Source organism: Mustela nivalis, assembly GCF_964662115.1.
Source record: "Mustela nivalis genome assembly, chromosome: 4".
Taxonomy (NCBI): domain Eukaryota; kingdom Metazoa; phylum Chordata; class Mammalia; order Carnivora; family Mustelidae; genus Mustela; species Mustela nivalis.
In genome coordinates this window covers 86,212,233-86,238,969 of record NC_139023.1, presented here as the reverse complement: position 1 = coordinate 86,238,969, position 26,737 = coordinate 86,212,233, and the positions used below count along the sequence as shown (strand labels likewise).

Sequence of the window (26,737 nt, the reverse complement as noted above, 5' to 3'; positions counted from 1 at the left end):
TGTATTTTGGGGTCTATTTCTGCCTTTTATTTGTTTGCTTATTCATTTGTTTTGTTTTTAGGTTCCATGTATAAGTGAAATCTATGATATTTGTCTTTCTGACTTTTATAATACCTTCTGGGGTCCATTTATGTTGTCACAAATGGCAAGATCTTACTTTTATCATGATGGTGTAACATTCTGTTGTGTATGTGTATGTGTGTTTTCGTGTGTATGTACATCACTTGGGTTGTTTCCATATCTTGGCTGTTGTAAATAATGCTGTAATAAACATAGGGGTGTATATATATATTCAAATTAGTATTTTCATTTCCTTTGGGTAAATATCCAGTAGTGGAATTGCTGGTACTGAATCAAATGGTATTTTTTTTTTTTAAAGATTTTTTATTTATCAGAGAGAGGGGGGAGAGAGCGAGCACAGGCAGACAGAATGGCAGGCAGAGGCAGAGGGAGAAGCAGGCTCCCCGCCGAGCAAGGAGCCCAATGTGGGACTCGATCCCAGAACGCTGGGATTATGACCCGAGCTGAAGACAGCTGCTTAACCAACTGAGCCACCCAGGCGTCCCTCAAATGGTATTTCTATTTTTAATTTTTTGAGGAAATTTTATACTGTTTACCACAGTGGTTATACCATTTTACACTCCTATCCACAGTGCACACAAGGTTTCCTTTTTATCGATATTCTCACTATTTGTTTTTTCTATTGTTTTTGATTTTAGCCATTCTGACAGGTGGAAGTTGATATCTCATTGTGGTTTTGATTTGCATTTCCCTGGTGATTAGTGCTGTTGAGCATCTTTTTATATGTCTATTGGCCATCTGTATGTCTTCTTAGGAAAAATGTCATTTTAGGTCCTTTGCCCATTTTTTATTTGGATTATTTGTGGGTTTTGGGGTTTGAGTGTTTCAGATTATTTATATATTTTGGATATAACCACTTATCAGCAATATCATTTGCACATATCTTCTTTCATTCAGTATCTGCAAATATCAACTCCCATTCAGTTGCCTTTTTGTTTGTTCATAGTTTCCTTCACTGTGCAAAAGCTTTTTATTTTGATGTAGTCTCAGTAGTTTACTTTTGCTTTCATCTCCCTCGCCTTAAGAGAGATACCTAGAAATAAATTGCTATGGCCAATGTCAAAGAAGTTACCTCTTATTTTTTTTTCTAGGAGTGTTACGGTTTTAGGTTTTACATTTAGATCTTTAATCTGCTTCAATTTTATTTGTATAGTGTAAGAAAGTGATCATTTCATTCTTTTGCATGTTTTTTTTTTTCCGGTTTACCCAGCACCATTTATTGAAGAGATTTTTTTCCATTGTATATTCTTGCTTCTTCAGTCATAGATTACTTGACTGTGTAAACATAGGTTTATTTGTTCTGCTTTATTGGTTTGTCAGTTTTTGTGCTAGTACTGTGTTGTTTTGATTCCTGCAGCTTTATAGTATATCTTAAAATCTGGAATTGCGATACCTCCAGCTTTATTCTTCCTTCTTAAGATTTCCTTAGGTATTTAGGGTTTCTGTGGTTCCACAGAAATTTTAGGAAAAATGCTGTTTGTGTTTTGGTAGCAATTGCATGAAATCTGTAGATTGTTTTTGGTAGTATGAACATTTTAGTAATACTTGTTTTTCCAGTCCATGAACATAAAAAACCTTTCTATTTGTGTTTTCAATTTCTTTCATCAGAGTACAGGTCTTTTACCTCCTTGGTTAAGTTTATTTCTAGGTATTTTATTCTTTTTGATACAATTACAAATGTAATCATTTATTTCCCTTTCTACTACTTTGTTATTAGTGTATAGAAATTCAACCAATTTCTGTGTATTAATTTTTAATTTAATTTAATAATTATAATTAATAATTTATCCTGCAATTTTACTGAATTCATTTATTCTAATAGTTTTTTGGTGATGTCTTTATGGTTTTCTATGTATAGTATCATGTCATGCAGATAGTGACAGTTTAACTTCTTCCTTATCAATATGGATGTCTTGTAATTCTTGTGGACTGCTGTGGCTAGGATTTTGAGCACTGTGTTAAATAAAACTGGCAGGAATGGACATCCTTGTCTTGATCCTGACCTAGAGGAAAGCCTCTTAGTTTTTCACCATTGAGTATGATGTTAGCTGTGGGGTTTTCATATATGGTTTTTATTATGTTGAGGTATGTTCCTTCTAAACCACTTTGTGGAGAGTTTTTGTCATGCACAGACTGGGTGTTGGATTTTGTCAAATGCTTTTTCTACATCTGTTGATAGGATTATATGATTATATTTTCTTTTAGCCTGTTGAGATGATAGATTATGTTCATTGGTTTTTGAATGTTGAACCAGTGATTCCACTTCATCACAATATATAAATTTTTTACACATCATTGAATTATACATACTTATTATACTTTGTTCAGTTCAGTTTGCTAATATTTTGCATGTTTATAGAGTTATTGGTCTGCAATTTTCTTACAATGTCTTTGGTTTTGGTATTAGGATAATGGTACTCTCATAGAATGATTTAACAAGTATTCCCTTTACTTCTATCTTCTAATAGAAATTGTAGAAAATTGGTAAAATTTCTTCCTTAAATGCTTCCTAGAATTTACTATAAACTCATCTGGGTCTGATTCTTTCTGTTTAGAAGATTATTAATTCTTGATTCATTTTCTTTATTTGGTATAAGCGTATTGAGATTGTTGTTCTCGTGTGGATTTTGGCAGATTCTCATTTCATCTAGATTATCAAGTATGTGGCTATAAAAATTTTTTGTATTATATTTCATAATGTAGTTTACTCTTAAATAATGTGGGGGTTTGGGTTGCTGACCCCCTATGCAGTTAAAAATCTACATATAACTTTGACTTCCCAAAAACTTAACTACTAATAGTCTACTATTGACCAGAAGCCTTCCTGGTAACAGAAACAGTCAATTAACACATACTTTGTATATGTATTATATGCTGTATTCTTACAATAATGTAAGGTAGAGAAAAAATGTTAAGAAGATCAGAGGGAAGAGAACATACATTTAAAGTACTGAAGTGTATTTATTAAAAAGGAATTGTCATATAAGTGGACCTGCACAGTTCAAACCCATGTTTAAGTGTCAACTGGAAATCCATTATTAAGCTTTTAAGGTCCTTGGGACCTGCAGCAATATCCTTTCTTTCATGTCTGATATTAGTAATCTGTGTGTTCTCTTTTTTTTTTTTTGCTATTTTTTTGTTGTTGTTCTTGTTTTTAGTTATCCTGACTACAAGCTTATCATTTTTATTGATCTTTTCAAAGAATGAGCTTATGCTTTTGTTGATTTTTCTCTCTTGACTTACTATTACCAATTTTATTTGTGCTCTAATTTTTGTATATTTTTTTCTTGTATTTTCATTGGATTTAGTTTGCTCTTTTTTTTAGTTTCCTGAGGTAGAAGCTTAGATGATTGCCTTTAGGTCTTTCTTTTTTCCTAATATATACATTCAGTGCTATAAATTTCTTATTAAGCACTACTTTTATTACCACATTCCATGAATTTTGATTAGTTGTATTTTCATTTTCATTTAGTTCAAACTATTTTTTTAAAAATTTCTGTTGAGACTCATGTATTATTCAGGAGTGTGGTTTTTTGTTGTTGTTTTGACAGACAGAGATCACAAGTAGGTATAGAGGCAGGCAGAGAGAGAGGGGGAAGCAGGCTCCCTGCTGAGCAGAGAGTCTGATGTGGGGCTCTATCCCAGGACCCTGGGATCATGACCTGAGCCGAAAGCAGAGGCTTTAACCCACTGAGCCACCCAGGTGCCCCGGAGTATGTTTTTTAATCTCCATGTGTTTTCTTATTTTCCAAATGTCTTTTTGCTGTGGTCTGATAGCACACATTGTATGATTTCTATTTTTTATAATTTGTTAAGGTAGATTTTATGGCCTAGAATGTAGTCTGTCTTGATCAATACTCGATATGATCTTGAGATGAATGTGTATTCTGCTATTGTTGGATTAAGTGGCATTTGGATAGCAATTACATCCAGTTGGTTGATGGTGTTGTTGAGTTCACCTGTGTTCTTACTGATTTTCTGCCTGTTAGATCTGTCCATTTCTGCTGGAGCAGTGTTCAGATTTCCAACTCTGTGAGTGAATTTGTTTCTTTCTTCTTGCTATTCTATCAATTTTTTCCTCACATATTTTGACCCCTTACTATTAGGTGATGCATATTAAAGATTGTTAATGTCCTCTTGGAGTATTGACCCCTTTATCGTTAGTAATACCTCTCTTTATCCCTAATAATTTTTCTTGGTCTGAAGTCTGCTTTGTTTGAAATTAATATACCTACTCTAGCTTTATTTTGATTAGAGTTAGAAGTAATTGTGCATCTTTCTCCATCCCTTTACTTCTCTATATATCTTTATATTTAGAGTGGATTTTTTGTCCTCAGTATATAGTTGGGTCTTGTTCTTTGATCCTCTGTGACAATGCCTGTCTTAACTGGTGGGTTTAGACCATTGATGTTTTAAATTGATTATTATATAGTTGTATTAATACTACCGTATTTGTTACTGCCTTCTATTCCTTGTTCTTTGTTCCTTTTTTTGTCTTTGACTATTTTTCTGCCTTTTCTGATTTTTTTTAAAAGATTTTATTTATTTATTTGAGAGAGAAACAGTGAGAGAGAGCATGAGAGGCGAGAAGGTCAGAGGGAGAAGCAGACTCCCCATGGAGCTGGGAGCCTGATGCGGGACTCCATCCCGGGACTCCGGGACCGTGACCTGAGCCAAAGGCAGTTGCTCAACCAACTGAGCCACCCAGGCACCCTGCCTTTTCTGATTTTAACTGATCATTTTATGATTCCATTTCCTCTCCTTTCTTGGTGTATGAAATGTATATTTCTATTTTTTCCCTTTTTTCATTGATTGCCCTGGAGTTTGCAATGTACATTTACAACTAATCTGCATGCACTTTCAAATAACTCTCTTCTGCTTCACAGGTGGTACTTTATAATAACCAAAATTTGAATTTCTCTCTCTAGTCCCTTAGATCATTTCTGTCATTCATTTCAGTTATACATATACTGTAGTCATTGGCTACATTGTTCTTACCATTATTTTGGACAAATTATTATCTGTTAGATCAATCAAGGATAAGAAAGTTGAAGTTTTTATTTTGTCTTCACTTATTCCTCTCTAGTGCTCTCTTTTTATATAGATTAAAGTTTCAACCTATATCATTTTCCTTTTCCTGAAGTAACTTTTTGAGATTTATTTGTTTTAGAGAAAGAGAAAGTGTAAATGGTGGAGAGGTTCAGAGAAAGAGAGAGAGAGAGAGAAATTCCAGCAGACTCTCTACGTGAGATTGGTCCCAATTTCAAAACCCTGAGATCATGACCTGAGCCAAAATCAAGAGTAGGACATTTAACTGACTGAGCCAACTAAATGCCCCACCTGGAACAACTTTTTAAAACATTTCTTGCAAGGCAGGTCGACTAACAACAAATTCCCTCAATTTTTGTTTGAGGAAGTCTTTATTTCTCCTTCAATTCTGAAAGATAATTTCCCAGAATACACGAATTTAGGTAGGTGTTTTTTCTCTCTCTCAACACTTTAAGTATTTCACTCTATTTTCCTTGGTTACATGGTTGTTGAGTTATCTAATATATTTCCTATTTTTTGCACCTGTAATGTGAAACTGTACTGTTCCTCTGGCTTCTTTCAAGATTTTTTTTTCCTTTGCTTTTCTGTAGTTTGAATATGATGTGCCTAGAGGTAATTTTTTGCCAGGTGTCCTACTTGATGTTCTCTGGGCTTCCTGGATCTGTATTTTGGTGTCAGACATTAATTTGGGGAAATTCTCAATCATTATTACTTCAAATATTTCTTCTATTCCATTATCTTTTCTCCTTCTGGTATTTCATTCAAACATATTTTACACCTTTTATAGTTTCCATAATCCTTGGAAATTCTTTAGTTTTTTTGTTTGTTTGTTTGTTTTTTCTTCTGTCTTTTTTCTCTTCAGTCTTTTTTTCTCTTTGCTTTTTCATTTTGGAAGTTTTTATTGACAAATAATTAAGCTCAGACATTTTTTCCTCAGCCATGTCTAGTCTAATGAGCCCATCAAAGGTATTTTTTATTTCTGCTCTAGTGTCTTGATTTCTGCCATTTCTTTTTGAGTCTTAGAATATCCATCACTATGTTGCCCCTTTCTTTCATGTTGTCTCCTTTGTCTTTTAGAACCCTTCGCATATTAATCATAGTTTAAAAAAAAATCCTGGTGGCTCACTGGGTAAAGCTGGGTAAAGGTCAGGTCACGGTCTCAGGGTTCTGGGATCTAGCCTGGCATTGTGCTCTCTGCTTAGCAGGGAGCCTGCTTCCCCTCTCTCTCTGTCTGCCTCTCTGCCTACTTAAATGATCTCTCTGTCAAATAAATAAAATCTTAAAAAAAAAAAATCCTGGTCTGATTATAGCATTTTTGCTGGTTCTCTGGTTCGTTGATGTTCATTCAGCTTCTTCAAATTGTGTTTGGTTTGTCTATTAGTATGCCTTGTAATGGTTTTGATTTTGTTTTATTTTGGTTTTTTGTAATGGTTTTTATTTTATTTATATTTGTCACATGTAAATGGACATAATAATACTGCATAAAAGGAACTATGTTAAATAGGCCTTTGGTAATGTAGTAGTAAGAGTATAAGAGGCCAGGTGTTCTTTGGTCCTGTGATTACATTGTAGTCTTTTAGTTAGTCTGTATTACTGGACCTTGAAGTTTGCAATTGCTTTTTAGTAACCCACCTTCCCTTAAAGTAATACAAGATGGCTTGAGAGGGCTAGAGTTGGGTATATCTCTTCCTCTACCTCAGTTGGGCTCTGATAAACTTATCATAGTTTAGGCTCTGGTAAAATAGCTTCTCTTGAAAGCAGGACTTGTTCAGAAGTACAGACTATTCTGGCATATTTCAAAATAGCTACTTTTCCCTTCCTTCTGCTGCATGCACAAGATTTTCCTCAGGTCTTCGTTGTGAGAACCTGGTATGGCTTCTGGAGGTAAACTCACAAAAAATGTAAGAGTCCCTCAGTGATTGTGTCTTCTGGATTGTTTAATTCTCAGACTTGCCCTCACTGCCTCCAGAAATTCATCATTTACATTTCCTTACCCTTACATTTACAGTACCCTTACCCCAGCACTGGTTCCTGTGGAGGTTCCTACTCATTGGTTTCTTTGTATTCAGCTTATCCGTCTTTCCAGTTTGGGGGCAGTGGTTTATCTTTTTTTTTTTTTTAAGATTTTATTTATTTATTTGACAGAGAGAAAGATCACAAGTAGGCAGAAAGGCAGGCAGAGAGAGAGGGGGAAGCAGGCTCCCTGCTTAGCAGAGAGCCTGATGCAGGGCTCAATCCCAGGACCCTGAGATCATGACCTGAGCCTAAGGCAGAGGCTTAACCCATTGAGCCACCCAGACGCCTGGACAGTGGTTTGTCTTATTTCTATGGTCTAAATATTTGTGTCCTCCCCACATTCATATGTTGAAATCCTAAGTGGTAGAGCCTTTGGGAGGTGCTTAGGTCATGAAGGTGGAGATCTGGTGAATAGGATTTGTGTCTTTATAAAAAGAGGCCTCACAGAGCTCACCCACCATCTTTATGTGAGGATGTGAAAAGGTGTCAGTTATGAGCTAGGAAAAGACCCCTCTCTTAAAACCATGCTAGCGCCTTGATCTTGGACTTCCCAGTATCCAGACAGAAATAAATTTCTATTGTTTGTTGTTGTTGTTGTTTTAGATTTTATTAATTTGACAGAGGGAGAGACAGTGAGAGAGGGAACTATAAGCAGCAGGAGTGGGAAAGGGAGAAGCAGACTCCCTGCTGAATTGGGAGCCTTATGTGGGGTTCAGTTCCAGGACCCAGGACCCTACACGAGCCGAAGGCAGACAGGTGCTTAATGACTGAGCCACCCAGGTGCCCCAAATTTCTATTGTGTATAAGCCACCTAGTCTATGATATTTTGTAATAGTGGCCTGAACAAATGAAGACACGTGTGATTTCATGTCCCAGAAGGGTCTAAGAAGAGTTGTTACTGGACTGGAAAACAGACCAGTATTGCCTTTTTATAATCTGTTCTCCACACTGTCTCTGTAGTGGTCCTCAAAAACATGAATCTGGTTTTGTCATGTCTCTAGGTGAAACATTCCATTTAAGTTAGGATAAAATCCAAACTCAGTGATTTCAAAAACAAAGCCTATTATCTAGCCTTGATTTATCTTTCTGTAGTTATCTTTTGCATTTTTCACCTTAACTTCTGTGCCCATCTATTCTGAACTGATTTCTATTTTCAGTATTCTGTGTTCTCTCTTTCCTTTTACCTGTTTGGTCCTCACTCAGTTTTCAAGTTTAGAAACCATCTCCCTGGACAGCCCACCTTGACTCTACCAAAACGTGTTCAATGTGACCTTTCTTAGTGTCTGAAAATATAGATAGGATCATAACTAATTAGCATAGTAGATTCATTTAAAGGCTTTAGATGTAATCTGGTGGTAGCCTTAAATATTTAAATGCTTGTAGTCATAATGAAGGTGACCTTAGAGCTTTTGCTAACAGTGTTTCTATCTGGTAAACTCTCATGTGGAAAAGTTTTATTACGGAGGATATTAATCCACTTATTCAGAATGTTCAAAGTTTATTCTTATAATCAGATTAGCAAATCCATGCACTTGCCAATTAGTTACTTGCAAGAATTAGGGCTAGCCAAAATAAATCTCAGTGGCCTCTCTGGTATTCCTTGGTCCCAAACTTTTTAGACATGGGGAAGAACTATTTAATTTAATTGACAGTGTGATTTACATAACAACCTCATATGTGTTTGATTGATGTTGAGTTAGAGGCTACTCTCCTATGTATATACTACATCAAGTTTTTGAATTTGTAATGCATGTTGAGATCTACATTCTGTTAGAGATCCTAATTATCTAATTATATATGTTACATGATGGTTATACTAAGGTACACTTGCTCTGTCACTGGTGATAGAGGTGTGTACCTTCTATCCTTTTTTCCTCTTCTTCCCCTCACCCCATATATCTGGTTGAATTTGTATGTTTAATTCTCTTACAATGTTGCTAAACTCTGTAATTTTCCACTCAGGTTTATTACATGTATTACTTGTATGTATATGTTTATTACATATTTCTCAATACTCAACAGTTCTTAGTAAATCCTACCTGCTGCTAATAAGAATTCTTATTATAGGACCTTGACTATGTAATATAAGTGTTTTGTTCATTGGTAAGACCTGTCGAATTTCCTTATTAATAATCAATATTCGGTTTTGTTTTGGATTTTTTTGTCAAAGGAAATGTGATTAAATTATAATTTAATTATTATATTTAATTAATTATAGTATGTCTAGTAGTAGCTTTGTATTTGACCTGATACATTAACAAAAGGAACACAATAACATACCTTTCTTTGCCTGCTTCTCCACATATGGGGATTGTGATCACTACCTACCTGATGATGTGCTTAAAAATATTAATATTTTAAAATATCAAGATACATCAGAAGTATCCTGTGTGTTGTGTATGGATAAAGAGTGTAGAGTTTTTTTGTTTTGTATGGGCTTTAAACTTCATGTGAAGAATGGGTTTTTATTTTATTTAGTTTCTTTATTCCCAGTTGCCATATAAAAAGTAAATATTGATTAAATTACACAGTTTTCTATGTATTTGATGAATTGCTTTAAATGATCTTATATCTTACTTATCTTACTTCCCAGATCTTTTATATTTCATTCTTGGAGAGAAAATGAACATGGCTGTTGAAGGAGGAAAAGGAATGATTTGAATAGTTAGTTTTGGGGTATGGTAATTTCAACAAATAATGAATTCTGAAGCAGGCATTTTATATTTTGAAACAGACATAATTTTTTTTTGTTATAGGATATATAGTTTTTTAAAAGTAATAAAGTACTTGGGGATTGGTATAGAGTTGTTTTAAAACTCCGTTTTTAAAAATCAGTTCTTCAGGTGCCGGGAATGTAGCTGACCGTGTTCTGGCTCAGCTCTTAACGGAAATGGATGGTGTTGAACAGTTAAAGGACGTGACAATTTTGGCAGCTACTAACCGCCCAGATAGGATAGACAAGGTAAGAAGCAAAACAGTGTGAGTGTTTTAAAATCAAGAACTGGGTCATTTGATTATGTTAGGGTTTTTTTTCTACCAAATTACTCTGAAATCAGTTTTTCATTTAGAGGATCCCGAAAATCTTAAACTAAAGGAGATATAAAGAACAGAGTAATGCTTCTGTGTTTTTATTGCTTATGGTTTGGTATTAATGAGACTATTTTGTAACCCCTTCAGTTCCCCCCCCCCCTTGTTGTTGTGTCAAACTTTCAGAGAATTGAAGTTCTGAAAATCTTTGTTTATGTATCTGATTTATTTTTGAGAAGATTTTAACATTTTCAGTCATATTAATGTAAATTTCTGGGTATTTAGAATAAGTCAGACTGAAGTTATGATTAACAACTTTTTAGAATTCTTTGCCTGCAGTTGCTTTCAGAGTGATGAGAATAAGAGTGACAATGGATTTTAGCTTTCTAAGAAATTACTTAGGCTATAGCATTAAGCTAAGCTGCACAATTGGAAAATTAACCCTTTTTAGCTATTGCTACCACTTTTTCTCCCTAAGTCATAGTTTAATAAAGAGAATTCACTAAATTTTAAATGCCTAATTTATACCTAGTGTATAATTTCTTTGCAAAGGTTTAAATTAAGAGTAAAAATTTTCTCCTTTAGCATGAACCATTTTTTCTTTTTTCTGTTCACATTATTTCATATATATGACCTTATGAGCTCCTCCCTCCTTTCCTATGCACATATACACAGACTTTCAGTTTTAAAAATGGGATTTAGAAAAAATGATCCTTTTAGAGTTATGAAAGGAGTTATTATGTGGAAAGCAAGCTTTGCTTTCGTTCAGTTGGGTATTTTGTTATGCGATAAAGACCTTTGGGTCAAATACAGGTGAGAAAGCTTTGGACTTTAATAAATTGTTTCCTTTTTGCTATAGTATTTTTTAAGAAGATAGGTGTGTTCTGAGCACTTTATATGATCTGGGTCCATGCTCAGATACCTCTGATGTCTATGGAGAAAAAAAAAAAAGTAGGACTTTATTTTAACAAGTATCATAGAAAGTACTAAAAGAGCCCTAGAGATTACCTAACCCCACCTTTCAGTTTCACAAATAGAAGTGCTGAATACAGAAAAAATTTTTTCTCTTGGTAAGAATACATTGTATTTTTATGACATTTTCTACTGGTTACCCCTTGGCTAATGAGCTCTAAACTTTCTTTGGTTTCATTCTCTACAATGCCTAATCTAATAGTTGTCTTCTTGGATTTCTTAATAGAGTATGTCTTCACATACTCTATTTCTTGAAATAGGACTTTTGGGTTTACAATAAACTTCTCTGGGTTCATCTAAATCAAGCTATACGATTCAGCCTGATTGGTGGTTTTGTTAGTTGTCTTTTTCTGTGTTACAGATTACCTCAAATTTAGCAGTTCTGCACAACACCCATTTATTAGTATTTCTGTAGGTCGGTCAAAATCTGGGAATGGCATGACAGAGTTGTCTGTTCTAGAGTCTCACTACAGGCTGAAAACAAAGTGTTGGCAGGACTATATTGTTGTCAGGAGCTGGTATTTCTTTTCTAATCTCACATGAATGGGACAGGCCAAAGGACTAAATTTTTTTATTGGCTGTCAGCGGGAGCTACTGTATCTCCTAGAGACTATCCACATAGCCTCTTCCATCTTCAAAGACTGCAGTGAAAACTGGTGTCTTTGTAATGAAATAAAAATAAGTAAATAAATAAATAATTAAATAAATAAAAGAAATCACATTTTATTCCTCTTATGCTTTAAGCTTCTCTTGCCAGAAAAGCTCAGTCTTTTAGTCTCATCTGATCAGGTTAGGCCCAACAAAGGAAAATCTCTCCACCTTCAAGTCAGTAGATTCAGGACCTTAATTAATTACATTTGCAAAAGCCCCTCACAGTAGCACCTAAAGTAGCATTTGATTGAATAACTGGGAGAAAGTACTAGCCGTCTAGAGGACCAAAATCTTGTGACTGTACTAGAAGTCTTCCTACCAGAGTGCTCTTCAGCGTTTTCCCCCTTCTCCTATCTGAATTCTGTTCCAAGTACTAAGAACAACTTCTGACTTTCTCAGAGACCAGCTTTTCCTTCTTCCTTGCCTGTCATATAATTGGCTATGAACCAGTTCCTCTGAAATGTTCTTGTTTTGTGGAATCTGCTTGTTTTCTCAGATGCAACATTTCTTTGCCTTGCCCTGTGCACATATATCTTTCTTCAAATTATACATATAATCTTTCTTAAAATAGAAAACGATAAATAGATTTAAACTCCTTTTGTAAAAGTTACAATTTTTTCGTGTTCTTTATATATGTGACACTTTGTAAGTTTGTTACTTAATATGGTGGAATTGTTAATTTATAATCTGTTTTGCTTACTTTTGCCCCTGTAAGACCTAAATTGATCCCTAACTGTTGTGTTTTACAGTAGATCTAATTTATCCTAGTTTTTTTTTTAAAGATTTTATTTATTTGTCAGAGAGAGCACTGGCAGACAGAGAGGCAGGCAGGGGCAGAGGGAGGCAGAGGGAGAAGCAGGCTCCCTGCTTCTGCTTCTGCTGAGCAAGGAGCTTGATGTGGGACTCAATCCCAGGACCCTGGGATCATGACCTGAGCCGAAGGCAGCTGCTTAACCAACTGAGCCACTCAGGCGTCCCTATCCTAGTTTTTTTTTTAACCAACACCTGGTACAAAAGACTTTTAGAAATTTTAAAGATAAACCTAGAGATTAGAAGTTACTCTTGGGCCGCTGCAAGGTCTGGGGCCTTTTTTTTTTTTTTTTTACTCAGCTTTCTAAATTCAAAACCCCCAAGGTAATGGTAGAGAATTTTCATTCTCTTTGGGATAGTTTAATCTGAAGATATTTGGATCTCTTGGAGAAAATACTTAACTGGATTTGGGGCAGAAGTTGTCTCCAAAGACAGAAAATTGAAGGGATGGAAGTAGTTTTTTTTTTTGTTTTTGTTTTTTTACATTTCAAGGATTTTGCATTGTTTTTGTGTTTCTTGCCTGATGATAATTTGCCTTAGGAAGGCAAATGTTGTATTTCAAAACAGTAACTCATGAGTCTTCATCATCACACAGTTTCAGAAATTGAAGTTTGGGAAATAGCTTGCCGAACGAACTTCTAGCCATGTTTTTTTTAATCCTTTATAAAATGTTACCTTGACTTCATCAGTTCTAAAAACATGTAATTGTGCAAAGTAACTGTTTTAAGTATCAATATTAATTGTTAACACCTTGATTTATTGACCTCTTTAAGATGTTTCAGAGAGAAGTATAAACCTATACAAAGATATAGTATGTATATAGCATACTTATATGTATGCTTGTATGTTTATATGTATATGTACATATGCATTTACACACATACTTTGATTAGTTTTTGAATACTAGAAATCCAACTTTTTTTAACCAGCTAACTTTGGATGAGCACATTTAAATCAAGATATCGAAAGTATTGGGGTACCTGAGTGGCTCAGTGGGTTAAGCCTCTGCCTTTGGCTTGGGTCATGATCTCTGGATCCTGGGATCGAGCCCCACATCTGGCTCTCTGCTCAGCAGGAAGCTTGCTTCCCCTCTCTCTCTGCCTGCCTCTCCATCTATTTGTGATCTCTGTCTCTCAAATAAATAAGTAGAATCTTAAAAAGAAAAAAAAAAGATATCAAAAGTATTTGCTAACTGGACTTATTTCCACTAGGTCAGGGGGATCTAAGTGTTTTTAATTTAGTATTCAAATTTTTCAAAATTTACAATGTTTAATTTGTAAAGGATTAAATAATAAAGTTATTCCTGACAGCAAAACATAAAATTGGTAAATGGGAAAAAGCATTTTTAAGTGGTATAAGAATGGTTTCAAGATCATCAATTGATGTGCTGTGCTTTCAAGTACAACTTTGAATTTAGTACATTACAACAGAGTCTAAACGTTCTGCATATTGTATTCTGTAATAGTGCAAAAAACAAACAAACAAACAAAAAACACTTTAAGTAATCAGTGATTTTTGTAAAAAAAAATAAAAAAGTTAATTCTTTTCTATTTTAGGTAGAATACTGTATTTGTGTGGAATATGGATTTTATTCTTAATTATACCTTTGTTACTGCTCATATGATACATACTACATCAAAAGTCATTTTTCTTTGCAGACTTTTTCCTTTGAAGAACTATTTTAGAGCATTATTTGTATATCATTTAATAGTACTATAAAAAAAGTTTCAGTGCATGTATGATTATAACACGTTCAGAGTATGTCCTGAAGGTCTGTCCTGGTAGAAACAAAACAGTCTTAAGAGATAATATAAAAATGAAAAAACTTCCTGTTATGAAATGAATAGACAGTTTCTACCATCTGCCTTGTCTGGAGGAAACTATAATAGGAAGAGTATGGGTAACAGAAGAATTAAAGTAAGTAAATTTCATGTGCTGCTAAAAGGTAGAGGGATTTTTTTTTTTTTTTTAGCTTAAAAAAGACTGTCCTAGTGCCAGAGAAATTATACATTTGGTCTAACTTGTGCTAAATTTAATTAAGGTGTTTGGCCTTGTAAATTAGCTGGCATACTTTACCATCCTATTGTCTGTTAAGCCACAACTTCTGTGTCATGGTGACCTTAAGTTAGTATGTTAAAAGGGTGAGAATTCTTGGACTGCCAGAGGAGTGAAATTGACATCATTATGTGACCCTTATATTGTGTGTATTTAGTGTCTTTTATGGACAATATCTCAGTTTCATGTAGCTTGGGGAAACTAGAGCTGGAGTTTCTTGGGGATTCTGGTGATTCAGCTAAAGGAAGTAAGACACACAGCTCAGTAATCACATTATTCTCTTTCCTGCTATGTCATAGTTACATGTCAAATACGTTAGATGTGATGTAGCACACTAGGCTAAGTAAAGTGATTGCTTGTGGTTCCTGGTGGTATCCTGAAGTCTCCATAGACTTTTTATGACTTAACTCTCTCCTCCAGCTGCTAAGTGAGGGAAGAAAAGTCATATTCCCAAGTGTCCATTTTCCATAAGAATGACAAGATGTGAAGGATAGATGAAGATTAATGAGATTGTATAATGTCAAGTTGACACATTGTCTTTAGATGGATGATGGTCTGGATTTCCTCAGCAACAAGAGACTTTTTAGAAAACAACTGAATTTTTATTGATGCCCAAATAACAAAGTCTAAACTATAGGAGTTTATATTGTTCCTTATTAGGCTCTTGTTTATGTGGCCCCTTTAGAAGAATATAATGTCCAATCCATGGCATTTCAAGCACTTGTGTTAGATATTAAGAAATGGCCATGTCTTCTTTCTCAGACATTAAAAAAACCTCAAACCTCAAAATAGTTTAGTTTTATGAATATTTTTTCATTTAGTCACTTGGTTACTTTTAGTACTGATGCCTAGTATATTATTATTACTACTATAAAGTATATAGCCTATAAAGGTAGTTTTCTTATAATAGTAAATCTGTAAAATTTTGAAAATTCTGCTGAGTCATCTATGGAGAAGATTGTTCAATTGACGAAAACTTTGGAAGTTATATAGAAATATTGAATAATTCAGGGTTCGGAATCATTTTCTAACTTCATATGTTTAGCTCATGGATATTATAAACTGGCATTAATTTTCCAGTAGAGGAAATGTGCTTGAAGAGTTAAATATGACATAATATTTTTATTTCTTAAGTATTGCAAATTAAAAGTTGGTTTTATGGATATCTTTGTAACATTGGGAAAACTTAATTAGCATATTTAGAAATGTTGGCAAGTGAGAAGAAAAACATATGTGTCTCCCAATTTTCAAGTGAATTGAGTTCCAAAAATACCTATAGAATAAAGAGTACAGATATGTTTACAGATGGCTTTTCTCCTTACCTTTCCTAGTTGCAAGTGCCATTCTTTTTAATATTGCTATTCTCAGCTAAGTTGGAACTAAAAAGCTGCTTGACCTAACAGACATTAAAATTTTAAATATTATAATTCTTTACTTTCTTGTATTTTAGGAAAGGATGTTTATAATCCTTAATATTGTTTATCAAAATGATGTGGAGAGTCTTGGTGGATTATAAGGTGAGCTGTAATGTGGTCAGGCCTGCGAGGCCTCCTCCAAATTCACCTTCCAATTTTAGCTTTACCTTCATTTTACAGGACTCTCAGAAGTGGCTTTATCATTAGTGATAGGTGTTTGTATGTTTGTTTGTTTTAAAGCTTTAAGTGTTTTCACCGTATCTATTATGGTAGCTTCTGTAAGTGTAGTTTTTTAATTGTATGGATAATGTATTTCTTTTTGTTTGTTTGTTTAAAGATTTTATTTATTTATTTGACAGACAGAGATCACAAGTAGGGAGAGAGGCAGGCAGAGAGAAAAGAGGTAGCAGGCTCCCCGAGGAGCGGAGAGCCTGATGCGGGGCTTGATCCCAGAACACTGGGATCATGAGCAGAGCCAAAGGTAGAGGCCTTAACCCACTGAGCCACCCAGGTGCCCCGGATAATGTGTTTCTTAATGGCACTTGAATCTTAAAGTTTTATTTGGTTTTTTAGTTTTTTATAACTGTGAGTTGAATGCCCATTTTAGTATTATCACAGGAATTTTCAGGCTGAGATATTTAAATTTTGAGAAATTAAGATTCTATATTTAGATGTTTGGTGAATAATATTTTATTTTCATATGCAAATAGGAGTAGATTTAATCTTCTGTTAGAGAAAGTATAAATAACACAGTACATATTGCCCTTGATACCCAAGTTGTGAAAGAAACTAATTTTTTCAAGATTGGAGTGAACTTGGAAGGCTTTGATAGTCTAGTTATCCTTCTGATATATTAATCCTCCCCTCTCATTGTAAAATTTCTACCCCCCACTTCTCCGTCATTTGCTTACTCTCCAAACTGATGGGAGAGAGGAGATTATTATCTCATGAAATAGACCGCTCCATCTTTGTCTCAGATTATTTTTAGGAATTTTGTTGTTCTACTGAACCAGTTGCTGTGTGTCTCCCCAAAGCTTCAACATACCAGCCACAAGTACAGTTTTTAATCTTTCTTCTAATATGGTTCTTCTTTATTTTTGAAAACTGTTATGTGTCTTACATTCCGCCTCACCAACTAGTCTTCTCTTCTCCAGGCTTGACATCTTGTTTTATTTCGTCTTTGGCATTCTTATCCTTTTTTTACCCCCTCTGAACTGTTGTTCATTTGTTCCTTTCTCTCTGAAATTACGGCATCCACAGATGAATATACTGTAGTAGGTTGTAGTCGGATCATTACAGAGTTTAGTAAGACACTTAATGCCTTCAGTCTGAATATCATGTCTTCTGCTAATGCATTCCAGGATTGTGTTAGATTATTTGCCAGCTGAATCACTCTGTGGACTGCTGTTGAATTTAAAGTCATCAAGAACAAAACAAAAACAAAACCAAAAAGCCCATGTTTCCTCAGAGTCTTCTGCTAAGTTATAGCTTCCCCGCCTTGGGCTTGTATTATTAATTTGATTTAAGTCTTAGAAGTTGAGCCATAGTGCGATCAGATCTAGAGATCTTCCTTCAAGTACAGCTCCTCCGAGCTATTCCTACTTTTTATATGCTTCCCAGAGATTTGTTTTTCCTTAAGTCCAAGTGGTTTCCCAATAGTTTCTGCTAGCCAGCTGCTAGGGCTTTAGGCCTTAGAAGTAGAGGAATTAATTCTTGCTAAATTCATCAAATTACATCCGATCTTTCTAATTTGTCAAGTGTGGGATTCTGTTTCTGCCATTCCCTATGTGTGTCTTATAGGTATTAATAGCAGAGGCATTATATATCTTAATTATCAAGAAGAATTTCTGTAGCTTTCTGACTTTTTGAAAAATAGTTTAACCTATGTAATTTAAGAAAGTAAAAATTCACCTAATTTACCTTAAGAATACATACTCTGAAATGCTTTGTTTTCTCCAATGGAAATAGACAAGATAAGACTTAAATAATATTCAGTGAAATTTAGAAATGAAATTATTTTTGAAATTATTATGAAAGTATTTTTTTAGCTTTAAAACAGTGCTGAAATAGGTAGTTAGTGTCCCCATCACTTCCACTTTTATAGGTACAGTTTCATGAGTTTGTGATACTACAGATATTTTATTGTACGAGGAGTTGTATAATTTTCTTATTTGACCTTTTTATTTATAGTGCCTTGGGCATGGGCCTTCCCAATACTTAGCATTTCTGATTGAGTTTTTGGAGTATGCATAGCATTGGAGAAGGGCTTCTGCATCATGTAAGCAGTTTAACTGTAGAAATGAGTCTAGGGGAAAAGGAGATTAGCATATGTAGATGGCAAAGATGTTAAGGACTAGAATGTTATATGTAGACTGTGATAGAAAGACCTGAAATTGATAGTGAGAAATGAACAATGGGAGAAATGAGGCAGACAGATACAGATTTGGGGATTTTTGTTTCTCATTCTAGCTCTGTTGCTAACAAACTATCTCCTTTGAAATTATTCATCCTCTCTGGACCTCTATTTCTTTACCTGTCAAAATGTGGTAGATAATCCAAGATATGTCATTAATGTCCCCAAATTCTCTTATGTTGTGACTTAGAGATAGTTAATAACAGATTTTCCAAATGCTACATAAAAGCATGCTATTTACCAAACACATTTCTGAGGTTGTTTTTTTTTTTTTAGGCTTTTTCAGGTGTCACCTCCCCAAACTTTCATGTTGCTAAAAAGTTCTTTTCTTCAAACATGTTATAAAAGTAAGCAAATATTATCCAGGTGTGCGAAAATGACTTTTCTTTTTAACCACTTGATTGTCAGAATAGGGGGGAAAGCCATAAATCAGCCTTAAGGCTGTTGTTGTGTAATAAAAACTTCGGTTGACAGTTGAAGAACACCGTAACGTTTTCACTGAAAATTTATTACTCTTAGAAAAAGAAAACTTGTTGAGCTGCATATTTTCTCCTTTCACAGATGTCTGATCAGTTTTACAGTATCTGTAATGTTTTGGTCTATTTAATACTCTGTTTTTGAAAACTTAAAATGAATGTAAAAATAATTTTGAGTTAGAACAGAAATGTCTAAACATATGATTATTTAAAGTTGATTATTTAAATTTGAAAAAGCTTCTTCCCATGTATTCTTAATGCTCCTAGGATCTCATATTTGATGTTCAGTGTAGCCAAGAACTAAATCGGAAGCTCTGTATTCAGTATTTTAAGATTATTTGTAGAAGGGCTAATTTGGTGATTATTTTTAAAGTGCATAGTGAGTATTAACAATAATGTGCCAGTTTGATGCCTGGAATTCTATTCATTGTGTGTGTGTGTGTGTGTGTGTGTGTGTGCACGTGCGCGCGTGTGTGTGCATGTGCACTTTGGAAGGGGTGTGCAAAAGTATCAAGTATGTAATAAAGAAAATTCAGTTCTTTTTTTTAGGATATGTATCATCAAATATGAAATACAGGCAGGTTTTGAAGTATTATCATAAAACATGCACAGTCTAACCTTGTTTGCAGTATTATACTGGCATGTATATTCACCATAGATTTGGAAAAACTGGATCTTAGATCTGGTCTTTTAAAACCATGTATGTGTTGGTCTCAGTGAATTTGGTATTGCAGTTACTCTGTCTGGACACAAGATGGTGATACTTACCTGAAATGTTTTCTGAGTGCAGCATCTGTGGCCTTTAGAGGAGGCTTCCCCTCCTCTGTCCAGAGGATGAGTGACTTAAGGAAATGAGTGGAATTGGCTTTGTTTTAAAAAAATAATAGTTGAAATTTGTGTGTATGTGTGTGTGTGTCCTACTGTATATAATTTATTTAACAAATAGTGATTTAATATTAAGTGTAGGTTTGTGTAAGTTTGAGTTGGGGTGAGGTAGGAACATTGAGAAAAGGGAAAGTTGAACAGTGGAGAGGGACTAGCTGTCATTAGGTATATACTGGGCATCCAGTGTGTGAGTGATTTGCTTATGATCTCTAATTGATTCTAATCAAATATAAGCATATGTATTTTACACAACACCAATGTATTCCTTAGCTCAATAAATTGTGTAATATTAGTAGTTCTATGTATGTTCTCGCTGGTAAAAACTGTGTATACCATCAGCCAGTGTAGTATCTTTTTTTTTTTTTAATTTTAAGTGAAATTATCAATCTTTCCTAATAAAAAAAAATTCCCTGTATAGTTAAATATACATTTACCTTAATATATAGCGATTCCACTTCTAGGTATTTGTCCGAAAGAAATGAAAACTTTTGTCTACACAAAGACCTCTAGGCAAATGTTTATAGCAGTTTTATTCATTATCACTAAACAGCCCCAAATGTCTATCAACTGATAAATGGATAAAGAAGTTCTGCTTTGCTCATACAATGAAGTACCACTTAGCCATAAAAAAAGAAACACATTTCTGGTATATGCAATAAGATGGAAGCATTATGCTAGGTGAAAGAAGCCAAACACAAAAGGTTAAAGAGTATACTGACTGGTTCTGTTTATGTGACAGTCTGGAAAAGGCAAGGCCACAGGGACAGAAATCAGATCCAGGACTTGGGGGTAGGGATTGACCACAAAGTGCCATGAAGAAACTTTTGGGGGTGATGGGAATATTCTAGATTTTTGTTGTGGTGGTGATTATAGGACTATATATGTTTGTCAGAACCCTTCTAACTATAAAACTAAATGTGGTGAATTTTACAGTATATAAAGCCTACCTCAAAACCTGACCATTAAACACACTAGAAAAAAAAAAAAAACTTGTTAATCGCAAATGCAGAGGAAAATGTCAGCTCTGCTTCAGCAACAGTTTCTCTTCACTCGGAGATAAAGCATTTTGCATTTTCAGCTCTTTCTGTCCTTTGCTTGCCTTTTGATAACCCCTTTAGGCAGACCTCTCTTTCTCACTGCCTTAGCAGACTCGGAACTACCCCAGCAAAGATTTTGCTTTCAAGTGTTGCTACCCAGCTTTCAGTACAGAAGGAGGTAGAATTTTAGTGCTAGAAAGATTCTTAGAGAATTTGGCTGGCAAACTAGAGATTTTACAAATAAATCTTTTAGAGAAGTTATTCTCAGTAACAAAAGTCAGTTATGCATATATTAAGGACAGTTTTTAATCTGGTTCTTACTGTAATAAAGTATAGCTAGAATTATGAAAATATATTTTTATCCCTTCCTTCCCTCCTTCCCTTCTTCCTTCCTGTGCTAGATTCTACTTCTGTCTCCTGGAAGGGACAGTGCAGGTGAACCAGACAAGTGCTTTGGATCATTATGTTGCATATCAAGTAATAGTGTCTACCTTTTAGCAGCTTTTTAGTCTATGGAGCTGGTAACATCTATGTCCTGGGGCTTACATGTTTGATGACAGACTTACTCAGAAGTGTGTTTTGTTATAGAAAAAATGCTAAGCCAATTATTAACACTAGTGTCTTTTGGAAATCTTGATTCTGAAGCTTCTTTGTTTTTTAATTAAAGTAGCAAAAAAAAAATATTTGATGTAATAAGATAAAAGCAAGGGATAGTATATTTTATCAAAGTAGAAAGGTAAAGAAAACTATTAATGTTTGAGAAGCACATTTAGGATACTTTTGGGTATTTAGGAGTTCTTCATTAACTCCATATTTTCAGGCTTAATGATATACTTGTTGTTCCCTCTTGGTGAAATATAGGTGTGTTTTTTCAAAGGCCAAGTAGAAGGCTCATATTTTATTAAAAGTAGTATCCTGTGAGGTAGTCATAGGTCATTACTGCTGAGGAACATTTACTTAGAAAGATTTAGTAAACAGCCTGATTCAGTTGAGCTGAAAGTTTAACAATCCAGGCAGTTTAATTTAGAAGTTATACTTTAAACCACAAAACTAAATAAATTCTTAAGTTCTGTGTTAGATTTAATGTCTTTGACTTGATTGTATATTTAATATTCTGATCAGCTTTTCTTTGTATTTATAAATTTGAATTCAATCTCTGATATTTGCGTTGTATTAGATGACTGGTAGACCTCTGTGTATGTGTTCTCGTAAAAACTGTGGTATACTGTTGGGCAGTGTAGTAGCTTTATTCACACTTTAAGTGTGGTTATGAATTTTCACTTAAAAATCAAAAAGGGAGACAGGAAAGGAGGGAAAGGAGAGAAGGAAGGAGAACTGGAGTTTGTGCATATTGTTATTGTTGAAGTTATGTTTTGTTTTTTGATTTAGTTGATTAGAATTGGGAAAGTAAGCATTAGCAAGTAAGGAATAAGTTTACTTTTATATATCTAGGAAAATCTAACAAGATTTAAAGCAATTAGGTCCAGAATAAACTAAGCAGAGAATAGAAAACAACTGAGCTCTCTGCTTATTTTTATAAAGTTTTATTGAAACATAGCCATGCCTATTGTTGCATAGACTATTTAGTCAATAAGATAAAAATGTTTACTATCTGGCCCTGTGGGAAAAGTTTGCCAGCCCTTGAACTAAATTTTGGATCAGTACTATTCAGATAAACTGTTTGTTAGTTGTCTTAGAATGAGTCAGCCATCAGATATTCATTGAGCACCTGTTATGTGCCAAGCAGTGTGCTAGGTGAGGGAGAGGCAAAAACAAACATGTCCTACAAAAATGTTTGACTTTCTTTTTTATTAATAGTTACAACATAGGTTACAAAATGCTAGAAATTGTAAGACTGGGAAATGCTTGTAAGACAGATCTCTTTTATCTGAACCGACAATAATGCTGCATCTCTTGGGCAGTGACAATATTAATTATCTGATTCTCCAGCTTCTTTTCTCTCTCTTCTGAAGATCCGCTTTTATATTACTCAGGGTTTATTTCCTATAGATTTATTACCACACAGTTTACTTATTTATAGCGTTTATTTTTGTGTCTCCCCACATAGGCTTCATAAGGGCAAGGATTTTGTTTACTGATTTATCCAAGTGCTTAGAACTCATAGTAAGCAGTTAGTATGAAGGAGACCTGCCTTACATATTCTTATTAACTGTATCAGTGCATTTGGAAAATACCAGCTTTTTTTATGTCTGCTATAATTTTGCTGATTTGAAATGATAATTTGCTGAGGTAATTTGTTTGTCTTTTTAACTTTTTCTCTGTCCTTCATTGAGAAAACTAATATTTCTTACGTTTTTACCTCCTCATTTTATCACCAGTAATATACTGTTTATGTAGTTTTTTCTTGGGAGTGATAAATATTTAGTAAAAGATGTTTTGGGTAGTTCAGTAATATATTTATTGAACAGAAAAATGCACACTAAGATCAAAGCTATGTTAACTACTCCAATGGCCTTGTGGATGTAATGTAGGTGCACATTTAATCATGATCAAAATAATTAAAAATAATTTCTCATAAAACTTCTTTCTTTTAGTTATACTCATGAGCATATTTTGGTGATAGTTGATTTTTCTGCTTACACGGTTTGCAGAATAGGTAAGAAGAAGAATGGTTTTGTTTTGCTTTTTTTCTTTAACGATTTATTTATTTATTTGACAGACAGACATCACAAGTAGGCAGAGAGAGAGGGGGAAAGCAGGTTCCCTGCCGAGCAGAGAGCCTGATGCGGGCCTAGATCCCAGGACCCTGGTACCATGACCTGAGCCGAAGGCAGAGGCTGTAACCCACTGAGCCACCCAGGTGCCCCAGAAGAAGAGTGTTTTGTAGCCAAGTCTCTGTATCTTGGTATCTCACATTCATATTTGTGACCTAAACCTACGTCCCATGAGAAAAGCCAAATGTTCTCATAAGCAACAAAAATTTTCTTCATGGAAAACAAAGAAGTAAAAATGTAGTCCAAACAAAGGTATAATGTGTATATTGAATATTATAAATCTATCTATATAGATATGAATATATTAATATAGGGCTTATGCATTTAATTGTAGGATTTTTTCCTTTGGTATTATATTGAAAGAAAAAATACAAAATTGAATACATGCAGGGAATCAAAAAATCCAGAAATATAGCTGATAACAATTATTACCACTTTTAATTGAGCACGCATATATCATCTGTAATTCTAATGAGCCTGCAAAGTAATATTTCGGTTTATATTTTGAAGATCAAGAAATTGATATTCAGAGAGATTGAATGACTTGCCATCGTTCAAGAACTAATAAGTCATAAAGGTAGTATTGCAATGCAGGGCTTCCTGTTCCTCCAAATACCTTATGTTTTATCCTACAATATGTCCGTTTCTCATGTATTATCAAGATGTGCTACAACCTGACTATATTCTATACCTGTATTTGTTTAAAAATTTTACATTTTATAACATTTACACTACGTAGTTATTGTTTTTTAAATTTTTTACCACTGTTTTATTATTTATTTGCTTTTTAGTTTTTAATTTTATTTTAATTCCAGTATAGTTAACATACAGTGTTATATTTATTTCAGGTGTACAATATAGTGATTCGTCCATTCTATACATTACTCAGTGCTCATCATGATAAATGAACTCTTAACCTCCTTCACCTGTTTCACCCATCCTCCCATCCATTTCCCTCTGGTAACTATCAGTTATCTTTATTAAAAGTCTTTTTTTTTGGTTTGTCTCTTTGTTGTTCATTTGTTTTGTTTCTTAAATTCCCCATATAGTAAGATCATATGGTGTTTGTTTTTCTCTGACTTACTTCACTTAGCATTATAGCCCGTATAGCCATCCATGTTGTTGCAAATGGCAAGATTTCATTCTTTTTTAGGGCTGAATAATATTCCTCTCTCTCTCTCTCTCTCTCTCTCTCTGTGTGTGTGTGTGTGTGTGTGTGTGTGTTTCTTTATCCATTCATCAATCAATGGGACACTTTGTAATTCGGCTATTATAAATAATGGTGCAGTATGCATAGGAGTGTATGTATCTTTTTGAATCAGTGTCTTTGTGTTCTTTGGGCACATACCCTGTAGTGGGATTACTGGATCATAAGTAATTCTATTTTTAATTTTTTGAGGAACCTCTATACTGTTTTCCTCAGTAGCTGTACCAGTTTGCATTCCCACCAAGAGTACAAGAGGGTTCCTTTTTCCTCACACCTTCTCCAACACTTGTGGTTTCTTCTGTTTTTTTGTTTGTATGTATGTTTTTTTGTTTGTTTTTTAATTTTAGCCATTCTGACAGGTGTGAGGTGATACCTCATTGTGGTTTTGATTTATATTTCAAATGACTGATGATTAATGATGTTGAGCCTCTTTTCATGTGTCCATTGGCCACCTGGATGTCTTCTTTGCAGAAATGTCTATTCATGTCTTCTGCCCATTTTAATTGGATTATTTGTGTTTTGAGTGTTGCATTGTATAACTTCTTCATGTATTTTGGATACAAGCCCATTACTGAATATGTCATTTGCAAATATCTTGTCCCATTCAGTCGGCTGTCTTTAGTTTTGTTGATTATTTCCTTTGCTGTGCAAAAGTTTTTATTTTGATGTAGTCCCATAAGTTTATTTTTGCTTTTGTTTTCCTTGCCTAGGAGACATGTCTAGAAAAATGTTGCTATGACAGTGTCAGAAAAATCACTGCCTGTGTTCTCTTCTAGGAGTTCTAGGATTTGAGGTCTCACGTTTAGATCCTTCATCCCTTTTGAGTTTATTTTTGTGTAATTCTTTTTTTTTTTTTTAATTTTTTATTTTTTATAAACATATATTTTTATCCCCGGGGTACAGGTCTGTGATTCACCAGGTTTACACACTTCACAGCACTCACCAAAGCACATACCCTCCCCAATGTCCATAATCCCACCCCCTTCTCCCAAACCCCCTCCCCCCAGCAACCCTCAGTTTGTTTTGTGAGATTAAGAGTCACTTATGGTTTGTCTCCCTCCCAATCCCATCTTGTTTCATTTATTCTTCTCCTACCCACTTAAGCCTCCATGTTGCATCACCACTTCCTCATATCAGGGAGATCATATGATAGTTGTCTTTCTCTGCTTGACTTATTTCGCTAAGCGTGTAATTCTTTTATTTATCCTTTGGGTAAGGAAGTGGTTCAGTTTCATCCTTTTGCATGTGGCTGTCCAGTTTTCCCAATACCATTTGTTGAGGAGACCATCTTTTCCCCATTGCATATTCTTGCCTCCTTTGTTGAAAGTCAACTGACCATGTAATCATGGGCATATTCTGGGCTCTCTGTTCTGTTCCATCGATCTATGTGTCTGTTTTTGTGGTAGTACCATTCTGTTTTGATTACTACACCTTTGCAGTATATCTTTAAATCCAGGATTGTAACACTTCCAGTTGTTACTTTTTTTAAATGGCTTTGGCTACTTGGAGTCTAATGTGGCTCCATATGAATTTTAGGATTTTTTGTTCTGGTTCTGTGAAAAATACTGTTGGCTAGTCTCATAAGAATTGCATTAAATTTGTATATTTCTTAGGGTTGTGTGGACATTTTAACAATATTTGTACTACATTGCATAATTTAAAATTTTAAGTACATAGTGTGCTTCTAAATAACTTGAGGAGACTGTTATACAAAAGAAAATGGTTTCCTAATTCCAGAGAATAGTATGTGGAGGGGACAAATATCTCTTTGTCATTTTTAAAGTTAAAACCACTGCTGTCCAGAGGTGCTTGGGGGGCTCAACTGTTTAAGCATCTGTCTTCAGCTCAGTCATGATCCCAGGGTCCTGGGATCAAGCCTTGAAGGGAGCCTGCTTCTCCCTCTCACTC

General features: G+C 34.5%; 1 protein-coding gene across 7 annotated transcripts in view; it reads left to right on the top strand.

Annotated features, from left to right (window-relative positions):
* The window catches only part of AFG2A (AFG2 AAA ATPase homolog A), a 331,896-nt gene that overhangs the window by 107,463 nt on the left and 197,696 nt on the right, over window positions 1-26,737 (top strand). For all 7 annotated transcript variants that reach the window (XM_082728225.1, XM_082728226.1, XM_082728231.1 and 4 more), the window contains one exon: window positions 9,982-10,108. In XM_082728225.1, the coding sequence (XP_082584351.1) occupies window positions 9,982-10,108 (127 nt within the window). The remainder of the gene's footprint in view (window positions 1-9,981; window positions 10,109-26,737) is intronic.